Below are 26,070 nucleotides of genomic sequence, written 5' to 3'. Positions count from 1 at the left end.
ATACCAAACAAATCCAGAATGAGTTCCTCCAACAGCCTGTTTTATTTTCATGATTCTTTGATAGTGTGGTAATGCATCAAAAACATTCTCAGCTCCTGGAACAAAATGTGCCTTTTTTCTTTTTTACAACAGACACTCCCTTGTTTAGGAAGGAAATTCTGAATGAGCATAATGAGTTGTACATCCTGATTGGTTTTCAGCTTCAAGATCTCCCCACCCCCTCCTGATTCTATTGCTTGCAAGGATCTGATTTGATAGGTGAAGAACAGTGAGGGCATTAGGACCAAGAAAAAGACACACACACACACACACACACACTCTGCTCTGTTATGTCTGGCAAAGTGTGTACTTATGTGTGAAACTGAGCCCCAGTAGTTTGCATCAATTGATCTCGAAGCATCAGAAGAGAGGAAGACAGAACTGTCAACTCTGCTTTCAACAGAAAGTCCTTTTCCTCTTCATCTCTGACAACATTTGGAATTTATTTCTGCTGTTGCAGCCAACCCGTGGAAGAAAACCATCAAGACAATTTGGAGTTGTTGTTTTTTCCCCATCTTTCAGAATTAGAAGGAAATCAGTTCAACTTTTAAGATACTTTTTAATGGACTTTTTGGCCGACTCGTCACATTTTCCCCACAAACAGAAACAAAACTGGAACTCTGTACAATGACAAGAGATCGTTCTTTTGCTCAGCGAATCCATCTAATCTGTGAGGTCTCCTTCCTAAGTAAATATAGCCATTTGAAGAGCTAGGATTTTATTTGCAAGTAAAGGAATGAAGCATCAGCAGTAATATCCAAGGCTGGTCCCCCAAGGGGTTGGATTGAAAGCAGACAACTGCTCCACGAGGCATGTGTGACTGGCTTTTAACATGACAATCAGTGTGACTTTGCTACTGAAACTATGTACCCAAGGACAAGATGCAGATATGGGCCACAGAAACTGCAGTTCCTCTTGCTGGTGTTGGTGCTGGCCTTTTTGCTGATGATGGTAACAATGCTGAACCCATCCGTCAAAGATCTGAACAAGGAGAGGATACCCCAGGCTGCAAGGTCTGTCCCTAAAGAAAGATACCGTGTGGATTTCGGCGAAACTCAAGAGATCTTAGATGCTCAGGAGGACAGCCAGCAGCATTTGCCGTTGGAGGGGCTGTCGCCTTTCATCTCCCTAAAAGAGGATGAGCTCTTGGTGGCTGTAGGGTCACTCACAGCCAAGAGAAACCACAGCAGAACCAGGAAAGGATACCGAATGGTCGGGCAGCAAAGCAGAAGGCAAGAGGAGAGCAAACAGGTGCGAGGACCCGAGTTCCTGTTGAAGTCTCTTCCTCTGCTGGGTGGAGAAAGGACTGAGGCAAGTGAGCTGGCAATAGGTGGCCTGGAAACTTATGGGTTTAATGAAGCGCTCAGCAAACAGATCCCTCTGCACAGGGAGCTACCTGAGGTACGGCATTCTTTGTAAGTAAAGCTTCCTAATTAACCTTGACCTTTCCAGTTCTCAAGAAACAAAAATTCTTTCGCCCCTCTCTGGAATGCAGGTCTCTTTTATCTCAGCGTGAGATTTGTCCCCCCTCTGCCCCCAAAACAGAGCGCACCCCCCCGTGTGTTTGCATGTGTGTGTGTGTGTGTGTGTGTTGCTTAATAATAATAATTTATTATTTATACCCCGCCCACTCTGGGAGGCTCCCAACAGAATATAAAAAATAAGATAAAATATCCAACATTAAAAAGCATTCCCTAGATTAGAATGGGGGTTGTGGCAGCAAGTGTCACCCAGAATGAACCATATGAAACTTGGAAGAAAACAGCTGGCATTTTGTCGCATCATCCGTAACAAGCAAGAACAAATTTAAGAGCAACTGTGGAATGTAATTCATTGATACACTGTGATGTTTTTATTTTTTTATTCTCTTTTCTGACCCTTATATAATACTGGCAAATCTTATTGTTTCTGATATGTCACCTTCGATATACCAGTTCAGACACAAAGGAATGAACAACACACTGTTTAGGGAAAGTTAAAGAATTCATCCCAGCTGCTTCTGTTCCACTTTCTTTAGCAATTGAATGGTGCTCCTTCAACCAGGTGCCTAACAAGTTTTAAATCTGTGTGCAGTTTTGCTGTTTAATAAGGTAGGTGGTGGCCTCTACTGGGAGATGTGGGAATGGCAGAACATTTGAAGAGAAACACTTTTTTTATAGCAGGTGCATAATTTCGGGGGTAGTTCTTTCTTGCCTTTAGCAACCAGTAACTATAGATATGAGTGGCCAAGATGTACGCTCATGACATCCACCTCATCTAGAACATGAACTGAATTTATTCTAGTACTAAATGACACTTGTACAGGAAGTACACTGAGATACTGTTTAAACAGTTTATAATCCGGTTTTACGATGTATTTAATTCCCCCGCAGGAATCCTTGGCTTATAAGCAATACGGCTACTTAGTAAACGTATTATGCAAAACAGTAGAAGGATTGTATGCACCATATATAATCCTTATTAAGTTCTGTCATGCCACAATTAAGGATTTCATGGCGGAACTAGCACAATATGTGAAAGTCAGGAAAACAAAACAGATAAACTGATACATTTTAAGAACGATTTCATGCAAACTTTTAAGTTGCAAGAACACTGTCAGAGAAAACTCAAATGGGAAAAAAACCAAGAAGCCCAGATTCCCCAAACTACTGATAACTGTAACGGCCATACAATATTTTTGAAAGGGTTCTCTTCTAAGTTGTGATACCTCTGACTGCTGTATCAACTATATTCTACAGTACCAAATTATCGAAGGCTTTTCACCAAAGCCAGACTAAACGTCTTTCCTTCTGCAGTGTTGAGAGGAGTTCCCTACCAGGACAGACTTTGCTCGTGTGCTCAAGACATCGATTCCATAAAACATATTTGTTGCACTGTGCAAAATATGAGCAAGCCAGGGCTGAACTGATATTACCCTTGCTGGTACCTTTCCCAGGAAAATCAGAGGCTCACTATGTCAGGTTCCTACTGGAAGACCGGACAAACACTAGAACTTTAGCAGTGGCAAAGTTTTTATCAGTGGTTGCAAGAACCAATGATCCCTATATTCTGAACGAAATGCTTGTTTAACCTGGAGGTAGGCTGTATGAATTGTGTATTGCTTCGTAACGATTTGTTGGGTCTCTGATGATGATATTCTATAGTGTTTTCAGTAACTGAAAGAAGGATGGCAAAATGCAAGACCATCCCTAACATTAGGTAAGAAGCAGCAGATTGTGGGTTTTATCAGTTCTACTGCTGCAACAGAGCATACATGCACATGGCCATGTATCTTCCATGAGTTCTCACAGGTTGTCCTGAGTCATACAAGCCAATTTTCACATCACAGGGCTAAAGCAGAGCCACAAGGGCATCTCCACCCATGAAATCTTATTTTAATAAGGTGATATTGTCCTAAATGAAAGAGGATAAGCTTTGATTTTTGCAGGAAATTGAAAACAGTCACTTGTTTTAATTAAAGCAATATATAGCTTGCTGGCTAGCATCCATTCACTCACAAGGCAGGTGAATAATGGCAGCATTATAGCTGTCTTTGCATTACATATGGCATTGGATTCTAAGGATTTAATTAGGCAGATGCAGGTAATTTCTGCTTGGCAGGCACATGCTGGGGTCAGCACTGATGCCTGAAACAAAACAAAAAAACCCACACACACTTCCGGTTTAGCACAGTTGTTCCAGGGCATGTATAGAGTTACAGCTAAACCAAAAGGCCATTGATTTTAGGTCTGTTTGGAGTAATTTTATATTGCTAAGAATCTGAGCTTGTGCAGATTCTTTATGCAACAATTTGGATGTATCAATATTTGTTTTTGTGTCTGTCTGAAGAAAGTTCTGTTAGTGAAGCTTTGGAACCATATTTTGGTCTGGACATATCCCAGAGAAGTCTGTTTTTATTCGTCCTGTTGCTTCAAGCTGTGCAATATTAATATATGCAATAGGGTCCCCAGATGTTGTTGGACTACAACTCCCATCATCCCTAGCTAGCAGGACCAGTGGCCAGGGATGGTGGGAGTTGTGCTCTACAGGGTTGGTGAAGTAGAATCTGGAGATTAGCTGTGGAGGAGAAATTGACAGAGCACAGTAGACTGGCTAGAGAGGTTAAAACTTGGAAACTTGGTATATCTTCATGGATTTTGTTAATAAACAAGATGCTAACAGACTTTCTCTGATTTTGCCAAGACCCTTGTTGTCGGACCTAATTCCTAAGCATTACTTGGCTTGATAACAACATAACCTATGTCTGCTTTATTTTACCTTGCATTGTGAATACTGTCTCAGTTGTGAGAGTTTATGAAACCGGATGTCCTACTGAAAGATTGAAGTACTGAAAATTTTAGTTAATAAAGTATGTGTATGTATAAGGTAAGATAGCCAGGCACAAGCCTGGTTCCATGTAATTTGTAGGGCTGTATTTAACAGTGAATTTAAAATAATAATAGTAATTTTCAGTGTTTACATGTCCTTTACACAGGTGCTTGAAGCAAGAACCCAGCCTCAGTCGGCCTACAGCAAGTGTCATTATCTGCTTCCATGATGAAGCCTGGTCTACTCTCTTGAGAACAGTGCACAGTGTCTTGGATACAGCCCCGAAGGACTTTCTCAAAGAAATCATCCTTGTAGATGACCTGAGTGAGCAAGGTAGATCCTTTTTTCGCTCCCACAGCCAGACTGTTCCTAACAGATGTCTGCAGAACACGGTATTAACAGGGTTGGATAAGCAGAGGAATGGTTTGGTGTGTTCAGACCTTTAAAATTCACATTAACTTCTTTTACTTATTTCATTTAATTGTAGTGTCCATGGACACCCCCACACCCCAAGAAGAATTTGGATATTCTGTGCAGAGTAGCACTGCTAGGGAGATGAGCCTTGTGTGGTTCTAGGTGCCTTGACAAATGTCCAACCTTCCCACCCTCTGAAGCTTCCATTTTATTTCTTCAGTGAAGGCAGTTCAAACTCTCAGTTGCATATCATATATTTTGTAGAGTGATTTGTTGCTAACAGTGAGGTACAGGCATGTGTGGTGTAGGGAGCCAGTGTAGTGTAGTGGTTTAGAGTGGTAGACTCATAATCTGGTGAACCGGGTTCGATTCCCCGCTGCTCCACATGCAGCTGCTGGGTGACCTTGGGCCAGTCACACTTCTCTGAAGTCTCTCAGCCTAACTCACCTCACAGAGTGTTTGTTGTGGGGGAGGAAGGGAAAGGAGAATGTTAGCCGCTTTGAAACTCCTTAGGGTAGTGATAAAGCGGGATATCAAATCCAAATCCATGTATGAATTAGTCCAACAATCAAGGAAACAATATAGAAATTGGTAAGACAGACAGGTAGACAAACAGGCAGACCGGCAGGCCTAGATATTAAATAAAGCTCTTCTGTGCTTTGTTTTCTTCTGACTCTGTAGATTTCTGGGTCAGAGAGGAAAAAAAGAAAAGCTAGCCTCTGGGAACATTGCAAGCTTGGTTCTTAGAGAGACATCTTCAAACTCTGCACTAAAATTCAAACCATTGCTATTTTAATGGCAGGATTTCTGAAGTCATCCCTGAGTGACTACATCTCTAAGCTGGCAGGTGTGAAATTGATTCGGAGCAACAAAAGGCTGGGGGTCGCCCGAGGCCGCATGCTTGGTGCTGCCCGAGCCACGGGGGACGTTGTGGTCTTCATGGACTCCCACTGCGAGTGTCACAGAGGTTGGCTGGAGCCTCTCTTGGACAGACTAGCCAGCGACAGGTAAATGACTGCATCTCTCCTCCTCTTGTCTTGGTCCATTGTTAGGGGACAATGGTTGCAGCCTAGAGGGTTGCCGTGGCAGAATGACTGATGCTGATCATAAAAGCTCAGGTTTTCATAAGCTACTGACAAATACCCAAACCAACATTCACAGCGGTTGACCTGTGGGTGGAACTAGGCATTGTCTTGGTAAACATGCATTTCCCAACCAACATTTACTGAGATAACAGGAGTGCAGAAGCATGGGGCATGAAGCACACACTCCCCAACATTTCTCCGATAGAAATAGGGACATCCTGTTCCATAATAATAATAACTTTTTTATTATTATTTATACCCCGCCCATCTGACTGGGTTGCCCCAGCCACTCTGAGTGGCTTCCAACCTATATGAAAACATAATAAAACTATACAGGGCTGCCTTCAGATATCTTCTAAAGGTTGTAAAGTTACTTATCTGCTTGGCTCAGGGGTTGCATAACTCCATCCCATCCCAACATTTCTCCGATGAAAATAGGGACGTCCTTAGGAAAAGTGAGGGATGCGGGTGGCGCTGTGGGTTAAACCACAGAGCCTAGGACTTGCCGATCAGAAGGCCAGCAGTTCGAATCCCCACAACAGAGTGAGCTCCCGTTCCTCGGTCCCTGCTCCTGCCAACCTAGCAGTTCGAAAGCACGTCAAAGTGCAAGTAGATAAATAGGTACCGCTCCAGCAGGAAGGTAAACCGCGTTTCCATGCGCTGCTCTGGTTCACCAGAAGCGGCTTAGTCATGCTGGCCACATGACCCAGAAGCTGTACGCCGGCTCCCTCAGCCAATAAAGCGAGATGAGCGCCGCAACCCCAGAGTCGGCCACGACTGGACCTAATGGTCAGGGGTCCCTTTACCTTTAAGGAAAAGTGGGGCATTCCAGGATCAAATCAGAAACCTGGGTGGCTTCTATAAATCTGGGACTGTCCCTGGAAAATAGGGGCACTTGGAGCGGTAGAAGGAGAGCCCTGCTAGATCAAGCCTAAGGCCCATTGAGTCCAGCGCTCTGTTCTCACAGAGGCCAACCAGATACCCATGGGAAGCCCGAGTGTCACAGCACTCTCCCTGCCTTTGTGATCCTTCAACTGGTATTAAGAGGCACACTGCATCAAACGTGGGAGAAGAGGGGAGATTTGCTTAAACCTACCCAGGCCTGCCAATTTTCCTCTACAGATGCCCCTCTGGCTGTTTTTTTCTCAAACTAGGTTTGCTTCCCATGTCAAAACTCAACTGGAACCAATCCCAGTGATTCTCCTCTGAAAGTGCCCCTCGTTAGTCTCCTAAGAGAAACCTGGGCTTGGCAATCTCCAGTTTCCTTTATTACATTGCATTCTGCCCTCTGCCTTAAGTTCTGCTCTCTTCCCTGACTGCCATTCCCTCTATTTCCGATATACAGACATGAGCACCGTTGCTTATAGAGCCAAAATGCTCAAAACAGAAGGGCCATCAGACTAGGGGAGACCCTCAGGTTTGAATAAGTACAAAAAATCTTAAGGGGGGAAAAACTAAAAGGGGAGGGGGGCATTGAGGGCCAAGCATCTGTTCAGTGGTTGTTGAGGAGGTAGCAGAAACACAGCTGGAAGGGGGAATGGAATGGAATATGATGGTGGAGGGCATGGCTGGCTGGAACACCGAACAGGAGAACTCCATGCTGCAACATTTTGTTGCAGGCCACATATATGTCATTTAAAAAAATGTTTTCTACATCTAGTATTCACTCATTTCAAATTACGGTGCCTGGAGATGTGAGATGCTTGGCTGCATTTGGGTGTTCAGAGGGCTGGTGAAATTTTAAAGAACTTGGGAAGCTTCTTGACAAGCAAAACACACACACACCCTGCACACACACATACATTATGCTCAGTAATAATTCCATACTGTACAGGCGCACTATAGAATGGGAAACCGAATCATATATTAACAAAATTAATTAGCATAATAAATGTTACTAGAAGGGATTGTATCCGCAATGATATTAATGCAGAACATGAATCCAGCAGGAGCGCCGACTTTTGTCCAATTAGCATTTTGGGGGAAACAAAATTGCAGACTTGTTGCATCAACATCTTTTAGATCTCGCATTTCCAAGGCTTATGAAACATTCATAAGCAAACAGCCTCAGAATTTCTGAAAGAATGCATTAGTTCACATGCGAGACACTGCTAGAGCAGAAAAGAAAAAGCAGCAAAAAAAATAGCTTCCTCATGTTACACACTTGTTAGACACAATTTGTTCGTGCTTCTGCTTCTTTGCAATATCCCAAGAGACAGTTCAGGAGGTAAGCATGGAGTGCCTACGTTGCTTGACCTGTTAACTTTAAAATATTTTTTTCCATTGTCTGGTCCAGAAAGGCCACACATCTCCCAATCAAGTGTCAGGCCTGGGAGACTGGTGTAGAACCACATTGCCCCAAGCTTAGTGCTTAGCAAGATGATTTCAAAGCATCTCAGTGGAGAAACAGGTTCAAGAAGGATGGAAGGCATCCATTTCTGTGCTTGAGGCTCAGCTGGGAAGCCTGCAAACACCATCACTGATGTGTTAAGTTTGGGAGGTTGACAAAGAGCCATATCTGTTGTCTTTTTCAGTCTGCCACCTACCGCTTGCAAGGTTTCCAAGCAGGACTGCATCTTTGGAGTGCCCTGCTGTTTTCCTCTGAACAATGGAAAACTCCTAGCTGAGTGTTAGGACAGGGCAACAGCCTGCGTTTCCATTCTGATACAGTGGTACCTCAGGTTAAGAACTTAATTCGTTCTGGAGGTCCGTTCTTAACCTGAAACTGTTCTTAACCTGAGGTACCACTTTAGCTAATGAGGCCTTCTGCTGCCACTGCACCACCACCGCACAATTTCTGATCTCATCCTGAAGCAAAGTTTTTAACCTGAGGTACTATTTCTGGGTTAGCGGAGTCTGTAACCTGAAGCGTCTGTAACCCGAGGTGCCATTGTATACCAGAATGGAATCTCTGTGACTTTTCACCAGCCTAACTCATCTCTGCCTCTGGCCTCAATCATTCTATTCTTCTGTTGCAGCTTCTGCTTTTCATGCCTCTGATTCTGCCACAGACTCTCCCAGCTCTCTGAGCCCTGTCACCTCTTCAGCTTCTGAAACCTGCACCTCCTAATCTCCTCCCTCTTCGTTGTCCCACCACCAAATCCCCAGGCTCTGAGCTCCCCCCCCAAGTGGTCACCCAGCTGCTTCCTCCCACCATTCCTCTGTGTCCAACCAGTCCGTGACCTATGGCATGGCCTATCCAAGGGGTGGATAGAAATCCTAGAGTGCTGTGCAGTGGTACCTTGGTTCCGCAACGGCTTAGTTGTCGAACAAATCAGCTCCCGAACGCCACAAACCTGGAAGTAAGTGTTCAGGTTTGTGAACGTTTTTGGGAAGCCGAATGTCCGACATGGGTTCCGTGGGTTCCGATTGGCTGCAGGAAGCTGTGCCTTGGTTTTCGAACAGTTTTGGGAGTCAAACAGACTCCCAGAATGGATTAAGTTCAAGAACAAAGGTACTACTTTTTTTGGTCCATCTGTCTCTGTTATGTACTGAAGTTCTCACCCTGGGCCAGCAGGGGGATACTGTAGATAGTTTTCACTCAGGTCGACATATGCAAATAAGGGATTGAAAGTGACATTCAGTGATTGGATAGTTACAGAAAATGGTTACAGTTGCGTTCTAGTGGAAATTCTATATAAGCAGGCTGGCTGAACCCTTCAGCTCAGTTCTGTTCTGGCCTGTGAATAAACGAGAGCTGTTTGAAGAATCACTGTGTCGTCTGATATGTTCACCCACAACTTAACAGTCTCTGACCTGAGCAGGTGTTGTTTCATCTAAAACATTTTGGAAGCATTTTTTTTAATACTGTAGAACTCTCAATTATCGCCCCCTGACAAAGACACTTGTCAAAATGCCCTGGGCTATTTAAGTACAGTATATTCATAAAATGTGTTTTGGCATCTGCTGAGGTTCAAGGCCTCTCCTTTCCTTTTTTGGGTGGAATGGGGGGGATTTTTAATGCTGCCCAGCTTTTGTTTTTGTTTTCATATGTTTAGCATTTCTTTGGAATGTGTCCCTATGCAAAAAGAGATCCTATGAAACTTCAGCTTTTTGTGGCTTCCAAAGGATGTGGTCAGTCTGCCCAAACTGCAAGCTGCATCTGGTTTTAACAATATACATACCAGAGCCATATGAGAAAATCTATTTTGAGATACAAATTGAGGACAACAGATATGATTTATTGGGGCATGTTCGCAGTCCTTTTTAGAGTGTTGTATAAATCAACAACAATAACTATTAAAGTTTATTTAAGCTTAAAAATAGATGAATTACCATAATTAACTTCAATATTTATATTAATAATAAATAATAATAAATAATAATAAATAAGAGCCAGTGTGGTGTGGTGTAGTGGTTAAGAGCGGTGGACTCGTAATCTGGGGAACCGGGTTCGTGTCTTCGCTCCTCCACATGCAGCTGCTGGGTGACCTTGGGCCAGTCACACTTCTCTGAAGTCTCTCAGCCCCACTCACCTCACAGAGTGTTTGTTGTTGGGGAGGAAGGGAAAGGAGAATGTTAGCTGCTTTGAGACTCCTTCGGGTAGTGATAAAGCGGGATATCAAATCCAAACTCATCTTCTTCTAAACCTCTAAGAATAATGCACAGTGTTCATGCTTATGTAAAAACAGGGGAAGTCATTTCATTGCCAATTATTTTTGATTCAAAAAACAAAAAACCCTTGGGTTTTTTTTAAAACAAACTTCCATATTGCTGGGCTACAACTCCCAAAATACCTGACCATTTCACATGCTCACTGGGCTGCTGAAACTTGTAGTCCAAAGACATCTGGAGGGTCACAAGGTTCCCACTCCTGACATATTCCAAAGAAAACATTTATAACAGTCCCTCATGATCCAGATTCCCAGCTCAGTTGCCTGGAACCAGTGTTGCTAAGGCATTTTGAGATGGGCGGGTGTTAGGGTCCCCCCCCCACACACACTGCTTGATTCCATAGAGTAACTTTAGCAGATACTTTTCAGTATTTTATGCTTCATTTCAAAGTGTTGAGGAGCTGTTGATTGCCTGCCAATTTTGAAGCTTTAAAATAAATAAAAATGAAAGGAATTTAAGAAGCACCTGCCAACTTTCTTCTTATTTTCATTTGGAAATGGATGCCTTTGTAGTAAATTCACTGTGAAAAGATTATATTCTTCTGCGATTATGACAAAAACAGATGCTTTCAAAAGAAGCACTTAAGTACAAACAAGAGGTAAGATAGCACAGCTAATTTTATTATTCATTATAGCCCTTTGATTCTGTAAAGTTTCTCTCTCACACACACATTTTCGGTTTTGCTCTGTAAAAATCCATAATCATTTGTAGCCAGACTGGACTTTGAATCTTAACTGGTGTAAATTTGTTTTGTGTTCATTTTATTTCCATAGGATCATGCTGATTTACAACCAGAAGATTTAATAACATACATTTCCCCCTCTAGCTTAAACATTGTTCCAGCTACGCTATCACATTGACTCTTTGGGAATTTGGCAAATGACATACAGAGAGAAAGATTAAAATACATTCATTTTCCATTCCTTTCTTGACAATTCATCCTTAAAACTTGCAATCCTTTCATAGCTATAAACCATGGGAATCTGGCACTCTTACTATTTTTGTAGCAATATCTTCGTAAGAACATTTTAAATCTGTAATTTAGTGCTCCCCCCCCCCCAGAAAAATAGGTTCTGGTACTCACCATGAAGCTGTTACAGTTAATGCCACACTTTTTAACAACAAAAAGAGGAGCCGGTGCTGCGTGTACTTTGCATACCTGTCCCCCCAAAAAAGCAGAAGGAGATATGATATCCACTGAACTATTTCTTCCTACAGTCTCAGGGTTGTATCCAGCTAAGTACTACTCAGACCAGACCCAATGAAATTAATGGTCCTTCATCATGTCTGTCTATTTCAGCGGGTCTTCTCTGAGTAGCACTAACTTTATATACAACTCTCAATGCTTTTCAAGTGCAATTTGTTTTCTTGCCCAATGGTCAGTCATTAAGTTATAGCATTTTTACCAAGATTGCTTTTGCATTTTTTAAAATATTCATGAACAGTAATTACATTTAATGCACATCTGTTGGCTTAAAAAAAGTAACAACAAATCATGAATAATACATCATATCAAATGGTCAAAATATAGTCATCAGGGTGGAGTCATTTGACCTATTTATGAAAATATATAAGGCATATCCCATTATTTTGAAACAATCTCTGGCATGCTCTTTTTCCTCATAAATTTTAATATTCTGTAATCTTATTCATTAGCATGGAATTCCATGTTTTCCTTTTCCACTGGCTAGAACTTGGTAAAACATCTGGTCTCCCCACTCTAGACAATGAATTTTATTAGTATTTTCCACACAACAACAACATGAAAAATATTGAAAAATAACAATACACAAAAAACAACATTCAAAAAACAAAAAAACAAAAAAATCCATATCTTACAAGTTAATAATATAAACACTAAAAAGAAAAACAAACGTTGACTTCCACCAATCCCATAGCACCTCCTTTATCTCTCATTGTGTCTTCCTATTTTCCTGATCATCTCTATCCTAACATCTAGATATAAATCCACTCTAGACAATGACATGCATTGTCGTAGAATCATAGAATCATAGAGTTAGAAGGGACCTCAAGGGCCATCTAGTCCAGCCCCCTGCAATGCAGGAATCTCAGCTACAGCATCCATGACAGATGGCCATCCAACCTCTGCTTAAAGTCCTTGACTAATACAGAATGCTCCTTCCTAATCTGCTATTTTGTTGCTTCCAAGAAATGTGGTTCAATTTTTGATAATAAAATAAAAGAATCTGTCATCACACCCATTATTCTCAATACTGTTACCCATTCATTAATTTATATACTGCTTAATGTCTGCATGTGCTTGAGAAGAGACTAACATTGACCAGGGTGGGCTGATTCCTGTTGGTGGCTGATGGCCATTGTCCAGAGGCACCATGACAACAATGAATAGTCTCTGGTCTACCTGGGTGTTTACAGAGATGCTCGCTTTCAGACAATACCTCTCAGTGCACCAGCAAATTGTCAGTGTCATCTTGGGATTCACCCTGAATTCAGTAGGGATAGAATTCTAATTAACCAGTTTTTCAGTCCCATCCCCAACAGTTAAGTTAACATTCTGCAATCACGGACCTTGCACAGTCTGCATTAGGCTGATTCCCACACACACACCCTGGGTTGTTTTTCTTAAAGATTTCTTGCGCTTCAAGAAACCTAGGAGGTTCCCCTGAGGCTGCTATCTTCCTCTCACACACTTTCAGCAAGTTTTGCAAATTATCTGTAAAAACGAACAGGACGTTTGTCTTTTTCCAGAAGACGGATTGTCTCTCCTGTCATCGATGTCATTGACTGGAAGACCTTTGAGTATTATCCCTCTGCGGGCCTGCAAAGAGGTGTTTTTGACTGGAAATTAGATTTCCACTGGAAGCCACTGCCAGAACTCGAAAAGAAGGTACGACAGTCTCCCATCAGTCCCATCAGGTAATGGTTCCACACCTATTGCTGTTACCTCTAAGAATCAGCTAGTAAATCTCTCACTTAGCTGCTGGGGAGGGGGTCATATATCTTCATATATTTTGAGGCTTTTAAGGCATTTCTTTGTGCTATGCTACTACTCTATGCATTAGGAAATCCAGCAGAATAAAATATTAAAAAATAATGAAATGAAATAGATCTAACACATTTAAACATTCTCCAGGAGTCCAGCAATACCCGGAATAGTAGTAGCAGTGGACCGACATCATTTCCAAAATACAGGGGGTTATGATTCTGACATGACTCCATGGGGAGCTGAAAATCTTGAGTTATCTATAAAGGTAAGCACTTGAGATAAATACATCTCATCTCTTTTGATAATCATGTTTTGACATGACATACCCCTCAACAGTCATGAGGAAAATGGGGCATCCCTCTCTTTTTTTGCGTGACGGCATGGCAGCCATTTTGAGGGCCGTGGTAATCTTGTGCGGCGCCCTAAAACCTGCACAAACCTGCAAAAAAAGCACATCTTTGGGGGCTACGATCTCGCACAAGCGCATGGCATAACACAGAATAACTGCTGTAGGGCAATCATAACACAAAATGGCTACTTGGAATGCATAGCTATTTACTGAAAGGATGAACTGAAGGGAAAGTGCCCAGGGATCACTGGCTTCCTGTCACCATCTTCTTTCAGCTAAGCATGGGGCTTAAAGGGCATTGCTGAACATGAAATATACTCTTGGCAGCAGTGGTGAGTGTTGTTGGGCCTCGTGGCAGCTACAGCACAGCGGGCTCCCCCAATGTTGGGCGGAACTCGGCACCTCTGTTTACATCCATGCCAAGGCAGGATCATGTTAAATCGAAAACGAAAACAAAACTTCACTTCTGTTTCAGGCCTGGCTCTGTGGTGGCTCTGTAGAAATCCTTCCATGCTCCCGGGTGGGACATGTCTATCGAACAGGCATATCATACAACTTTCCTGCTGAAGAAGCTGTAGAGAGAAACAAAATCCAGATAGCTGAGACCTGGCTGGGTTCATTTAAAGATCTCTTTTACCAACAAGACAACATGGCGCGCTTAATTAAGAAGGTAAATTCCTCAGAAGTGGTTGCTCTTGAGGGAGAGCCAACTTAAAAGATTACATTCTACAAAAATTGCACCCTTCAAATTTTGGCAACTCCTTTCCATGCTCCTTTGTTCTTTCCTACTTTCTTTTGCTTCCCTTCATTTCTTTCCCATTTACTTTAAAGAAACTTCTGTAGAATAAATGTTCCCAGAATATGGTTCCTTTTACATGATTTGTTCCATTTACCGGTACATGATTTTTAAGACCAAGGCTGGATCTACACTGATATGTAAAAACACTATTAAAAGCTATAAAAAAGTTATATAGCTCTCAGTGCAATTTCCCATTGCAGATGGATCGCTGCTCTGCAGTGCCCTCTGGTGTCACATTTTTATAACACATTTTTAACGTTATAACCGACCAGTGTAGATTCGTGCCAGATATTTGTGTGTGTTTAATTGATAAAAGTAGCTGAATTTTAATAATTATATGAACAATAACAGTAATGTTAACTTGTGTTCAATGAATGGTAGAAATAAACTACAATGCAGTGTGAATTACTAGTGCAGATATTCAAATATATATAAGGGTGTTCAATAACTTTGTAAGCTATTCTATGTACTCTCCACAGACTGAGACGCTGAACTGCACAGAGCGTGTTCTACTGCAAAAGAGACTGGGATGCAAAAGTTTCCAATGGTTTATCTCAGATGTGTATCCTGAACTATACCCACTACAACATGGACCAAGATTTTCAGGCAAGGCAAGTGAAATCTATACTGCTGTTGAGGCTCATTATTAAATCGAACTTTCTGGTAACTGAACTTTTTAGTATTATTATTTATGTAAAGTAGGGGTCGCCAAAATTTTGAGGTCAGTGGACCCCTTTAAATATTTGAGAAAGTGCCATGAGTGGCTGCCATGGAGATTCAGCGTAACATAAATTGGCTACCACATCTAAAAGAGCAGAAAAACAGACAGGACACAAAACAGTGCAGGCATACCCCTAATCAGTCCCCCCCCCCCGCCAATAAATGGAAAACAACACTACTGTACATCAGTAACTGCCATGCATGCACATTGCTAATTAGAATTTTTCAGCAGTTGAATTTTTCGGTGTAATCCTATTTAAAGGTGAGCCCCACTGAGGTCAATGGTATTCTGAGTTCAATGGTACTCATCCAGAGGGAAATCGCTAGGTGGTACAAATGTATGAGGCCATTTGCTCCAGGTTGATGAAGCTCTGTCCATAGTTGCCATACCAGATTGCAGCCTAAGTGAAATTGTGAGACTGCCATTCTGTACAAGCTTTCCTGGGAGTAAGTTCTACTGAACACAACAGGGCTTACTTCAGAGCAGACATGTGTATGATGTTTGGGATTGCATTCTTAAAGAGGGCAGATGAAACAGCAGACATTATGCTAAGAGGTGGAAACATAATCAGGTTTTGGAAACAAAAATACAGCATTGAGAAGGTTAATAATTTCAATCTCAAGAATTAAAACACTATTTTGTTAAATTTCCATGTTTGAAATGAGATTCCACTGTGCCTCTCTAATTTTGAAAAAAAGCTAATTGCACACTATGTTTAGAGGTGTGCATCAACCACAAATTGCCCACAAAACACTAGCAGGTACATGCTACCACTGTGGTCTGGCACTTCTGGCCTGTGAACTGAAATAGGCCCACTAGGCCTTCTCATTTGGCCCATGAAGCCAGGCCACACCCACCTGCCCTACACCTGGTGCCATATATATAAAGCCTTCCAAGGCACCCTGATCCAGTTTGGGATTAATCTGAATGTAATGCACACTCTTATTATTTATGTTAAAACAAAATGATTCTGTTCAGTCCTTATTATATGAACTTACTTAAACTTGCCTTGGTATGCAGTGACCTTGATTAAAAATGTACATAAAATCTACAATCCTATAAACACTTACCTGGCGGTAAGTCCCATTGAAGGCTATAGGGCTTACTTATGAATACACACACACACACACAAATTGGATTGTAAAACTGATGCACAAACACACACAAAAATGATAAATGTAAAGGGGAAATAAATTTCTTTTTAACTCATAGTTTTTGCTTTATTTCAGTATCAATATTTATTTACAGCTGTACAATACTGGGGTTGGACTCTGTGCAGAGTACAGATCTCAACAGGATGCTGCTGGCGGCTGTCTCGCGCTGTCACCTTGTAGTGACAATATCAACCAGGTAATTTGAGTTTTCAAAGCATGCTTCGGAAAAAGGTTGCAATGATACGTCGTGGATTGCAGTGATCCTGTATTAGCTTTTCTAGGAGACTTTGTCAGCTGAAGAGCAGGATACAGATTGGGATTACAGCAAAAAGTTGCAGTGTGGAGTGCTGTTGTTTATGATATTGACCACTACATTTCAATTCTCTCACACCTTCCTCAATGAGTCAGCCAGCATTTCTCTGTAACTGAGCAAACTCCTTCCACATTGGGCTGCTTTTATTTTGGTATTTCCACACCTTGGGGCCATTCTGGCCATTCACAATCCAATCAGTCACCAGAAACAAATAACAACGTGTGTGAGGTATGAAGCAACACTGGAGAGGATTGTAGGAGAGGAACTCCTTCAAAGTGTGAAAAAAGGTGATAAAAACATTATAGGGAACAGTTTCAGAAAAGTAGAATCATAGAATCATAGAGTTGGAAGAGACCACAAGGGCCATCGAGTCCAACCCCCTGCCAAGCAGGAAACACCATCAGAGCACTGCTGACATATGGTTGTCAAGCCAGTAGTGCGAGTCCAAGAAATAATTGAAGGGAAATTGGAAGGAAGACTCAGACGAAGGCCCAGATATACAGTGGCACCTCAGGTTAAGAACTTAATTTGTTCTGGAGGTTTGTTCTTAACCTGAAACTGTTCTTAACCTGAAGCACCACTTTAGCTAATGGGGCCTCCTGCTGCGGCTGCACTGCCGGAGCACGATTTCTGTTCTCATCCTGAAGCAAAGTTCTTAACCCGAGGTAATATTTCTGGGTTAGCGGCGTCTGTAACCTGAAGCATATGTAACCCGAGTACCACCACAATCATATAAAGTACTGTAGATTAAGGAGGCTGGGAAGCAGGCAGAGACATACATGGAGCTGAAAAGAATGGAGAGTTGTCAATGGTCAATAATGTGAAACGCATAAGACTGATTCACCTAAAGTTGCTTCCATAGGCTGGTTAAGCTTGCAGCTTGAGTCTTTCCCCAGCTCTCGCCATTATTCTATGAGAAGTTACCTAGATCACCACAATAAGCTGCAATATCAGTTAGTGTAAGACAAGTAGTTTAGAACTGGATGACTTGCTGCTAAATCTCCCTTTGTTTTGTGCTAGTTTGTGGCTGGTTAAAAACAAACCGCCACAAAATTTTGCTATCTTAGTGGCCGAGATTAGCACCTATGGCTTCTCCAACCCCTTACATCACCTTTTGTCTAAGCTAGAGTGTTCCTGGCTTCAGGTTTTGGTTGCCCTAGCCCACATCTCACAGCCCAAAGCGGAACATTTCATCACTTTCTTAGTGGCTTGGGTGCCATGTGCAAAAAAAAGGCATTTCCTTCTTACATTTGGTGCCTATTTTAGAAACAGGAAATTATGTCTTTTAGCTTTCCCCCCACCCTGTTTTCCAGTTGTGTTGTTCTTTTGCTTCCTTAGCACGTTGAATACAATGGCATGAAGGAAATCTGCTTTGGTTCCATGCCCCAGCTTTGCTTTGATGTTGAGCATGAAAAAGTTGTCCTTCAAAACTGTACGAAAAAGATGGAAAACAGCTCACAGCACTGGGATATGAAAGAGGTATGTGGCAAGTTTGGCTCAAGGCTATACTAGCAAAAATAGCTTGATGGGTCAAGGCGCCTGGAGGTTTGCAAATACTTCTGTTTTTATCCCACAGTCCTGTCATCGGCTGCATGTAAACTATGTGTCCCAAACTAGGCAAATGAACGCAGCGCAGATCAAAACTGGGATGGCCTTTTTAGACCTGATGTTTGAGTAGATATGAGCATATGCCCTCATCCCAGGAGTGATAGGGTGTATGGCTTGACCACAAACCAATCAGCAGTGAAACAGGCCAACGCACTACAAGCCACCGCAAATCCATTAAGAGCAATTCCGACATTTCTTTGGGACTCTGGCAATCATGTAGAAATACAACAAGGTGCTTACGCTATTGTTTTATTGTATTGACCATTGTTTTATGCCACACTGTGCCCCGAGATCAGTTCATATATGATAGAATAGAAATATCATAATTGAAAACAAAACACAAGATAGTGATTTGACGTGACTGATAGTGTTGATGATAAGCCTAACGTTATTTGGTCTTTGTTCATGTGCAGAATGGAATGATTCTCCATATTCTTTCCGGTAAGTGCATTGGGGCCATGAAGACAGACCTTTGTCTACAGAAATGTAACAAGGAGGCCAATCTGATGTGGCGATTTGATCATTCATACCATGTAGATGAGAGATGACTATGAAGACCTCCCTGAACCCCATTATCGTTTCATCCATTTGATTCCAAGGTGCAAGAAAAGGGAGCTGAGTATGTTTTCTTGGAACAAAAAATGGACAACATAGCAGATGCCTAAGTCGTGCATCCCCACCAAAAATTTACCAGTGTTTTGGTATAGCAGTGAATGCTGGGTTGATTCCAGGAAACAGGAGATACAGAAGAGATGAAATGACTTTTGTTTAAGCTGCTTTCAGGTTGCACAGAATGCTTCACTGGGCAATATGGAAAGATATCATAAAGACCAGCTACACAGATACAAGATACTGAGATATTTTTCTTTCAATGAATCTTATGGAACAAACTGCCAGAAGGCACGTGTTTAATTTAGTATGTTGTATAATTTATGAAAAGTAGGTTAAAGCTATATTTCTTGAAACTGGAAAAAATCTTTTCTGAAGAGCATCAGTATGACTCAAGTGGAGGCCTCATGAGATAAACAAACATTCCTGATCAATATATTGAAAATTACTGCCAAGGGTTCTTTAAATGACCATCTAAAAACAATAACGTATATAAAAACAATTAAAACAATTCCAACACAGATGCATAACAGGACAAAGGCTTGTTGAAAGAGGAAGATCTTCAGCAGATGCTGAAAGACTAAATAGAGACAGTGCTTATGTAATGTTTTACAGGAAGACATTCCAAAGGGTGGGGGGCCTCACACTCAAAGCCCAGCTTCTATAAGGAATGGAACAGACCACCTGAAAATTTGCCCCAAGCGAATTTTCTCATGTTAGTCTTTGTTTGCCACTGAGCCCAAGGAACACAGTGGGAGAAATCATGTCCAAATACTTAGATGTGGGAAGATTGTGGTCATAGCTTTGCCAGGTCAATGTCAAACACCAAAGCCAAATGTCTGGGAAAGTTTTTATGCCGATGTAAATCTAAATTAATTCAAATGCATAAGATGATTTCAGATTTAAGCATATATTGTAGTGTGTGGCAAATATGTCCCCACTTACTCCATAATGGGAGCAAGGGAACCTGCAGAATGCTTGTACTGTTCACATCATGGATTGCATATCATCTTTAGTTAATTTATTGAAAGTAAAGCCCTATTTTTGCAGGTGATGATGACAAAGCTGTCTCGAGCCAGTGAAAGGGAGGGGCGAAACCAAAATGACAAAATACGCTCCTGCTTTGTTTGGTATGGAAAAGAACCAAGGACACAACACGACTACTTTTCCTTTTTAAAGAAAAAAACAGTGAGCAAAGAAAACTAGACGCTCCTGAGTGGAAATTCTACATTTGGGTGGTCTTTCACGATGTGTGTGGGGCTGGCAAACAAAACTGCTGAACGAAGTTTGGCTTAACTTGGCAGGCTGACAAATCCTCTTCTGAGAATAACCTTTAATTTTGGTAGCATACTGACAGAACTGAACTGGTTCAGATCACTGAATATATCAACGTATTTTACCTACTTCTAAAATGTTTTCTCAAAAATGTACCAACGTCTGAAGTCTGCGCTATTGCAATCTTTAGCTTTGGAACTTCTTAGATTAAGAACCCCGTAGAGATTCAGAGAGAATTTGCTCGTCAGCTTGGGAAGTGAGAGCAATCAAAGTGAAAAATCCGTCTTTTCTAGGCAGGCTTCTATGCTTTTGCAGAGCAGGCCCAAATTTATCTGGTCAGTCTAACTACGCATCTATGGTGGGGAAAGCCTGGTCCCACAAATGACAGCTCACACATTATGGCATCCATAAGGAAACCAATGCAAACAAACGTCCATACGGCAGCATATATGTGCAGAGGTGCTCTAGGGAGTTTCACTTGTAGACAGTGCCACAGGCACTTTTCATTTAAACATAAGGTTGTGCCGCCTCCAAGCTGCTGCCTGAGGCTTTCAAGCAACTTCTGTGTAGAACCATAACGAAAAGACGAAGGAGGACAAAACAGCGTTCTTCAAATACCTCAAGAGTTGACACATGAAAGAGTGGAGAGTCTAGTTCTCTGCTGCTGCAGAGGGCAAGACTAGGTCTAATGCAGGGATTGCCACACTTTGGGTCTCATGGGTATATCTGCAAACCAGATAAACAAAGGCCATTCTATACAACTTCCATCAGCTCCATCCAGCACAGTCATACTGGGGCTGGAGTTGCTGGAAGTTAACAGTCCAAAACATCAGGAGGCCATCAGTTGGAGGAGGTTATTTCTAAGGTCAAGCAGGCATCATACCTTTTATGTTTCTGAAGGGCATCAGTGTTGTGACACCATCAGGGATGAAACCTTTGGTTGCTGCCATGAACCTTTCATAAGCAATGCCTGCTTTGTGCAATGCGTAAACCGGCCGTGGAGCTAGTTGATATATGTTTATATGGTTTAAATGATTTGTCGGAATTAAACCAAATGAAATGGGGGGAAAACAAAAACAAAAGCCATTCTAGTCTAGCATGGGTTTCACAAAACAAAACAACTCCTATGTATTTCAATATTAAAGTGAATTTTTAAATAACCATAGTGTATTAGATGAGATTCCCAAGCTTGCCTCACTTTTACTGCCAACAAAGCAAGCAGAAAATCAAAGTCGGTACTCAGTAGTTCTGCCACTGTGATATTCAAGGGTCAAATGGTGCAAAAGCTACTCTGATGGACAAGATCCTTAATTTTATAGCTGAAGCAGAAAGTATAATGTTTTGTAAAACCTCATTTTCTACACAAATCCATCACTTTAAAGCAGAAATATTAAAACAACTGAAGAACAGCAAGTTAAAGTTCATTTAAAAAGCAGAATAAATATTTTTTACTTTTCAGACATATTGGTACTTTAAAAATATATCAGTCTACAAACTTTCAGTGCCACCTATTGGCCACCAAAAGCAACTGCTGTTAACAAATGGAATTAACAGCAAAGAAACATATTTGATTGCACAAATGCACAATGTCATTCTGTGTGGTTGCAAGTTAAATAGATTGCTTGATTCTAAAGATTATTGTAACTCTGCTACTGGATTATTAGTGGAAAACAGTAAAAATAAAATCAGTGTGTGCCTGTCCACAGCTCCAAGATTAGGAATTTAAATATTAAATTGTAAGCCTGAAGGATTTACAGTTGTGTGGACAGGACATCTAATCATTTAAAACCTGATATTTAGGTGCACTTACAGGAATTCAGGAAAAACAGATTGAAGTCATCAGGGTAGATATTTTCCAACTCAGAATCAATGTAATAAATACACGGAAAGTGTCACCAAAATCTCACATCCTGAAACTGCAAGCCCAACTGAAAAGTCCACTCACAAACCAAGTAAGTAAGGCAGTGATGATGATTATAGACACAAATATAAGAAGGTAGCAGTACAGTGGTGCCTCGCAAGACGAAATTAATTCGTTCCGCGAGTTGTGTCGTCTTGCGATTTTTTCGTCTTGCGGAGCGCAGATTCGCTGGGTATTAGCGGCTTTAAGAAAAAGGAAACAAACTCGCAAGACGTTTTCGTCTTGCGAAGCAAGCCCATAGGGAAAATCGTCTTGCGAAGCAACGCAAAAAACGAAAAACCCTTTCGTCTTGCGCGTTTTTCGTCTAGCGAGGCATTCGTCTGTAACTGGATCTCTCTCTAGGGAGACTAGCTGATGTGGCATATATAAGAACTAATAGTTTACATAAGTTTAAACAGAATTAAGGCAAGCCAACTGAAAACAGGTACGGGGAACCTGTGGCCCTCCCAATGTTGATGGATTACAATTCCCATCAGCCCTAGCAAGTGTGACCAATGGCCAAGTGTGATGGGAGTTGTAGTTCAGCAACACCTAAAGAGCCACAGATTCCACATACCTGCTGTACAGAAAGATTGGGCTCCATATTTGGAAATACCAGGTCTGGGGTTACATTTGCTTACAGCAACCCACTAAGAAAAATAGAAACGTCATTGTAAGCTATTCAGTTTGGCAAGACAAGAGAATTTAGCATGGTGCAGCTTTGCAAAAAACAAAAGATCATCAAGACAACTGGTATAAGCTTGACTTTAACAAATTTAGCCTCTAATACAGAACCCCCCTCTTTAAAAAAAACACAGCATAGTCTTCTTGCTCATATTATAGGATCTAGCAGCTCGTTCTGTACACCACATAGAAGAACCCATTGTCCGAGAAGTGCAACAAGCACTTCTAACACTTTCATGTATTGTGGACTGTCACCCTTTTCAATCTCACATGTGGAAGAATATTCCACGTATTTAAATATATTAAGAACTTATGCACACAAATACATGAAATTTTTTGACACATCAGTTCTTTTTCTCGAACTATTGATGAAGCTGATGAGAAAGAGCAATCTGCTATATGCAAAGTCTCTTCAGAACAGGCGTGCTTGCATCTTTCTGCCCAAATTTTCCAGGAACAGCAAAGTTCATCAAGCGATCATCAGCATTTAACCAGTTCTTTGTTTGCTGGTGGTGCAGAGACTTCTTCGCCACACATAAACTGTTCCTAAAATAGATATTAAAAAGTAGGTGTCATACATTTTCTCAGCAGTCATTGCTACCCTTGTCTAAAATTCATGCTGAATTTGTGGTCTCCCAAAATGATTACAATTACATTTTGCAAGCAAATTATTTCACCAAGTGCATGGATGTCTCAGAAGGTGAAAACTAAAGATAATGGGTGATAACAAGTGTCACACGAGTCTCATGCAATTAGACTTCCTCTTCTTCTACTTCCCACTGTAGCCCCCCTTCTGCAAAATCTGATCTCCCAACCCGTTAAGAGCAGATTTTGGGTGTGCATGGGAAACTGTCGAAATGAGGAAAGAAAGGGAAAGCCCTGTAGGCTCAAGTGTTAAATCAGTTCTGATAGCTGGTGAACACAATCAGATGTCACCAGATGTATGGATGCTAGGGCTTCCATACATTCGTGATTTTAAAGGCAGAATTGATGTTTGGGGGGAATTTCTGAAAGGTACCGCTTTTTCCTGGATCATGGCAAGTCAATTGGGGCGGGGGGGGGGCGTTTTTGTGAAAAAAATAAGCTGAACAACTTTGGGTCTTCCTTTAAAAAGTTCAACAACTTTCAGGGTGTCCTGGTTTTTACTTTTTGAAATATGGCAACGCTTTTAGATCCAGACCAACTTAATTACACTTAGTTCCCACTGAAATCAACAGGACTTAAATGAGAACAGCAGTCTAGAACAGGGTGGATTTGATTTAAATCAAATCGATTTAAATCACTAGTCAGTAAGACTTGATTCAAATCTTTATTTTTTTTTACAGAAAGTCATTCCTGCTGGTATAATCTTAATATTTACAACCAGGTAAAGGGTTCATTTTTGGAATAATAAATTTTCAGAGTAGTTTTTACAGTTATATCAAAAATTACTGATTTGGTTATACTATTAGAAATACATAGACAGATAATTATGAAATTATTGTGACGTTTAATAAGGTAGCTGTTTATATTTGGACAACTTTTCTGCTGTACTTTATTGGGAGGAGAAAAATAATCATTTCCTTAATAACAATTTAAACAACTTATTTAACTAAAACGATAACATTACAGCATATGTATATCCATGTTTGTTAACTGATGTGGTTAAACATAAAAAAACCTTTGAGTTTCAGCACACATGAAAAACTTAAAACAAATCCATATTTCCTGATGAATAGCCTTTGGACCATAATGTAACTTAAATAGAAAACTATCTTTAGAAAGATTTTTCCCTCCAAAAACATTTTATTTTAAAAATCCAATTAAAATTTTTTAAAAAATGATTTCAATTTTTTTTTTAATTGGACTTTTTTATTCTTATTTTTTAAATCATTGTTTTTTATCCACCCTGGTCTAGAACAAACCAAACGGGAACAGAGAACACATCCTGGCAGTCATAGCATGAAACATGAAACCTGTGCATTTGTTGCCTCAAAGCTTTAACTGTTCCTATAGCACTGTTTACTATAATTCTCCAATACTTTTCATGAAGAACAAGAAAAAATTCATAAAGAAGTGTATAGGGAAAGGCCGTAGCTCACTGGAAGAGCATCTGCTTTGCATGCACTTCTAACATTCAATTCAATCCCTGGCATCTCCAGGAAGATGAAAGAGACTCACATCAGAAATTCAGGAGTGCCACAGCCAGTCACTGTTGACAATGAGCTAGATGGGCCATTGGTTTGGCTCAGGATAAGGCAGCTTCTTATGCACACATTTACGAGGACACATTTATGAGGACAAGCACCTCAGGTGCCCCAGCCGATTTCTCACCTTATCGTAGATGACTTTTACTATGAGTGAGCAGCTTGGACAAGTGGCTACTTCTTCACCATTTTCCAGATCCTCCTGCAATGACACACAAGAGTCTATCATCGCCTGGACAGGGCAAAGCAGTAAACAGTCATTCTTGAAGGAGGCGAGCACTTCCTTGTTTGTGATAAAGAGTAGAGTATCAGCACAATTCAACCCTCTTGTCAAAGGCTAGTAAGATCCAAGAGGCGGAGTAGAGAGCCATGTAGAAGAAAATGAAGGGTAGAAGCAGGAGTAATAATAATAATAATAATTTATTATTTATACCCCGCCCATTTGGCTGGGCTTCCCCAGCCACTCTGGGCGGCTTCCAACAAAATATTAAAATACTGTACAGTAATGCATCAAACATTAAAAGCTTCCCTAAACAGGGCTGCCTTCAGATGTCTTCTAAAAGTCTGGTAGTTGTTCTCTTTGACATCTGGTGGGACAGCGTTGCAAAGGGCGGGTGCCACTACCGAGAAGGCCCTCTGCCAGGGTTCCTGTACCCTGTACACTCCCTGTTCCCTGTACACTCTCAGAGAAAACAGCCCCGTCAATAACGCCAGATCCAAAACTTCTCCAAATGTTTGAAGGTACTTCTGAATTCTCCCTATGTATGGAGATGCTTCTGAATTCAGAATAGACGCGTGCGCACCCCACTCCGCTTACCCGCGTGATGAGGAACCGGTCCCCGCAGGGACACGGGTAGCTGTAGGTCTCCGTCTCCTCATCGAACTCGAAGTCCTCGATCTCCACTTCGTCGTGGAAAACAGACATGCCTCAGACCGGATCTACCGTCTCCCCGATGAGCAGCTTTCTACTAACGCCGACCGGGTGCCGCTGGAAACGGGGAAAAACTGCACGCCGCCATCTTTGTCCCGGGTTGACGCCGCACA

General features: G+C 41.4%; 2 protein-coding genes across 7 annotated transcripts; one reads left to right on the top strand and one right to left on the bottom strand.

Moving 5' to 3' along the window:
- Positions 1–238: 238 nt before the first annotated feature.
- GALNT15 (polypeptide N-acetylgalactosaminyltransferase 15) lies at positions 239–21,663 on the top strand. Of its 5 annotated transcripts, XM_081883261.1 has the most exons (10): positions 241–1,454; positions 4,514–4,680; positions 5,564–5,768; positions 13,191–13,358; positions 13,576–13,693; positions 14,253–14,447; positions 15,056–15,187; positions 16,546–16,647; positions 18,103–18,243; positions 18,786–21,663. In XM_081883261.1, the coding sequence occupies exons 1-10, from the start codon at positions 904–906 to the stop codon at positions 18,918–18,920; spliced, it is 1,914 nt and encodes a 637-aa protein (XP_081739387.1). In that variant the 5' UTR covers positions 241–903; the 3' UTR covers positions 18,921–21,663. The 5 variants fall into 5 exon arrangements, with proteins under 5 accessions (XP_081739390.1, XP_081739389.1, XP_081739391.1 ...); XM_081883264.1 differs by lacking the exon at positions 18,786–21,663 and having other exon boundaries at positions 239–1,454; positions 15,056–15,182; positions 18,103–18,242; XM_081883263.1 differs by lacking the exon at positions 18,786–21,663 and having other exon boundaries at positions 239–1,454; positions 16,527–16,647; positions 18,103–18,242.
- Positions 21,664–22,958: 1,295 nt separating this feature from the next.
- DPH3 (diphthamide biosynthesis 3) lies at positions 22,959–25,983 on the bottom strand. 2 transcript variants are annotated; one of them, XM_081883495.1, is made up of 3 exons: positions 25,844–25,983; positions 25,154–25,228; positions 22,959–23,386 (listed from the first exon to the last, which is right to left on the bottom strand). In XM_081883495.1, the coding sequence occupies exons 1-3, from the start codon at positions 25,949–25,951 to the stop codon at positions 23,321–23,323; spliced, it is 249 nt and encodes an 82-aa protein (XP_081739621.1). In that variant the 5' UTR covers positions 25,952–25,983; the 3' UTR covers positions 22,959–23,320. The 2 variants fall into 2 exon arrangements, with proteins under 2 accessions (XP_081739621.1, XP_081739620.1); XM_081883494.1 differs by having other exon boundaries at positions 25,154–25,309; positions 25,844–25,967.
- Positions 25,984–26,070: the final 87 nt, after the last annotated feature.

Source organism: Podarcis melisellensis, assembly GCF_964234715.1.
Source record: "Podarcis melisellensis genome assembly, chromosome: 12".
Classification (NCBI taxonomy): Eukaryota; Metazoa; Chordata; class Lepidosauria; order Squamata; family Lacertidae; genus Podarcis; species Podarcis melisellensis.
Note: the sequence above shows the minus strand (reverse complement) of the source record. Positions and strands in the feature narration are given on the sequence as shown.

What these genes read in the sequence shown, in the direction of transcription:
- GALNT15 (XM_081883261.1), top strand. Translation starts at nt 904, where the DNA reads ATGTACCCAAGGACAAGATGCAGATATGGGCCACAGAAACTGCAGTTC. An exon ending in CCTGAGGTACGGCATTCTTT is followed by an intron (nt 1,455 to 4,513) that starts GTAAGTAAAGCT and finishes TCCTTTACACAG; the next exon opens with GTGCTTGAAGCAAGAACCCA. An exon ending in GACAGACTAGCCAGCGACAG is followed by an intron (nt 5,769 to 13,190) that starts GTAAATGACTGC and finishes GTCTTTTTCCAG; the next exon opens with AAGACGGATTGTCTCTCCTG.
- DPH3 (XM_081883494.1), bottom strand. Translation starts at nt 25,951, where the DNA reads ATGTCTGTTTTCCACGACGAAGTGGAGATCGAGGACTTCGAGTTCGAT. An exon ending in ACCGGTTCCTCATCACGCGG is followed by an intron (nt 25,310 to 25,843) that starts GTAAGCGGAGTG and finishes ATCACAAACAAG; the next exon opens with GAAGTGCTCGCCTCCTTCAA. An exon ending in TAAAAGTCATCTACGATAAG is followed by an intron (nt 23,387 to 25,153) that starts GTGAGAAATCGG and finishes TATCTATTTTAG; the next exon opens with GAACAGTTTATGTGTGGCGA.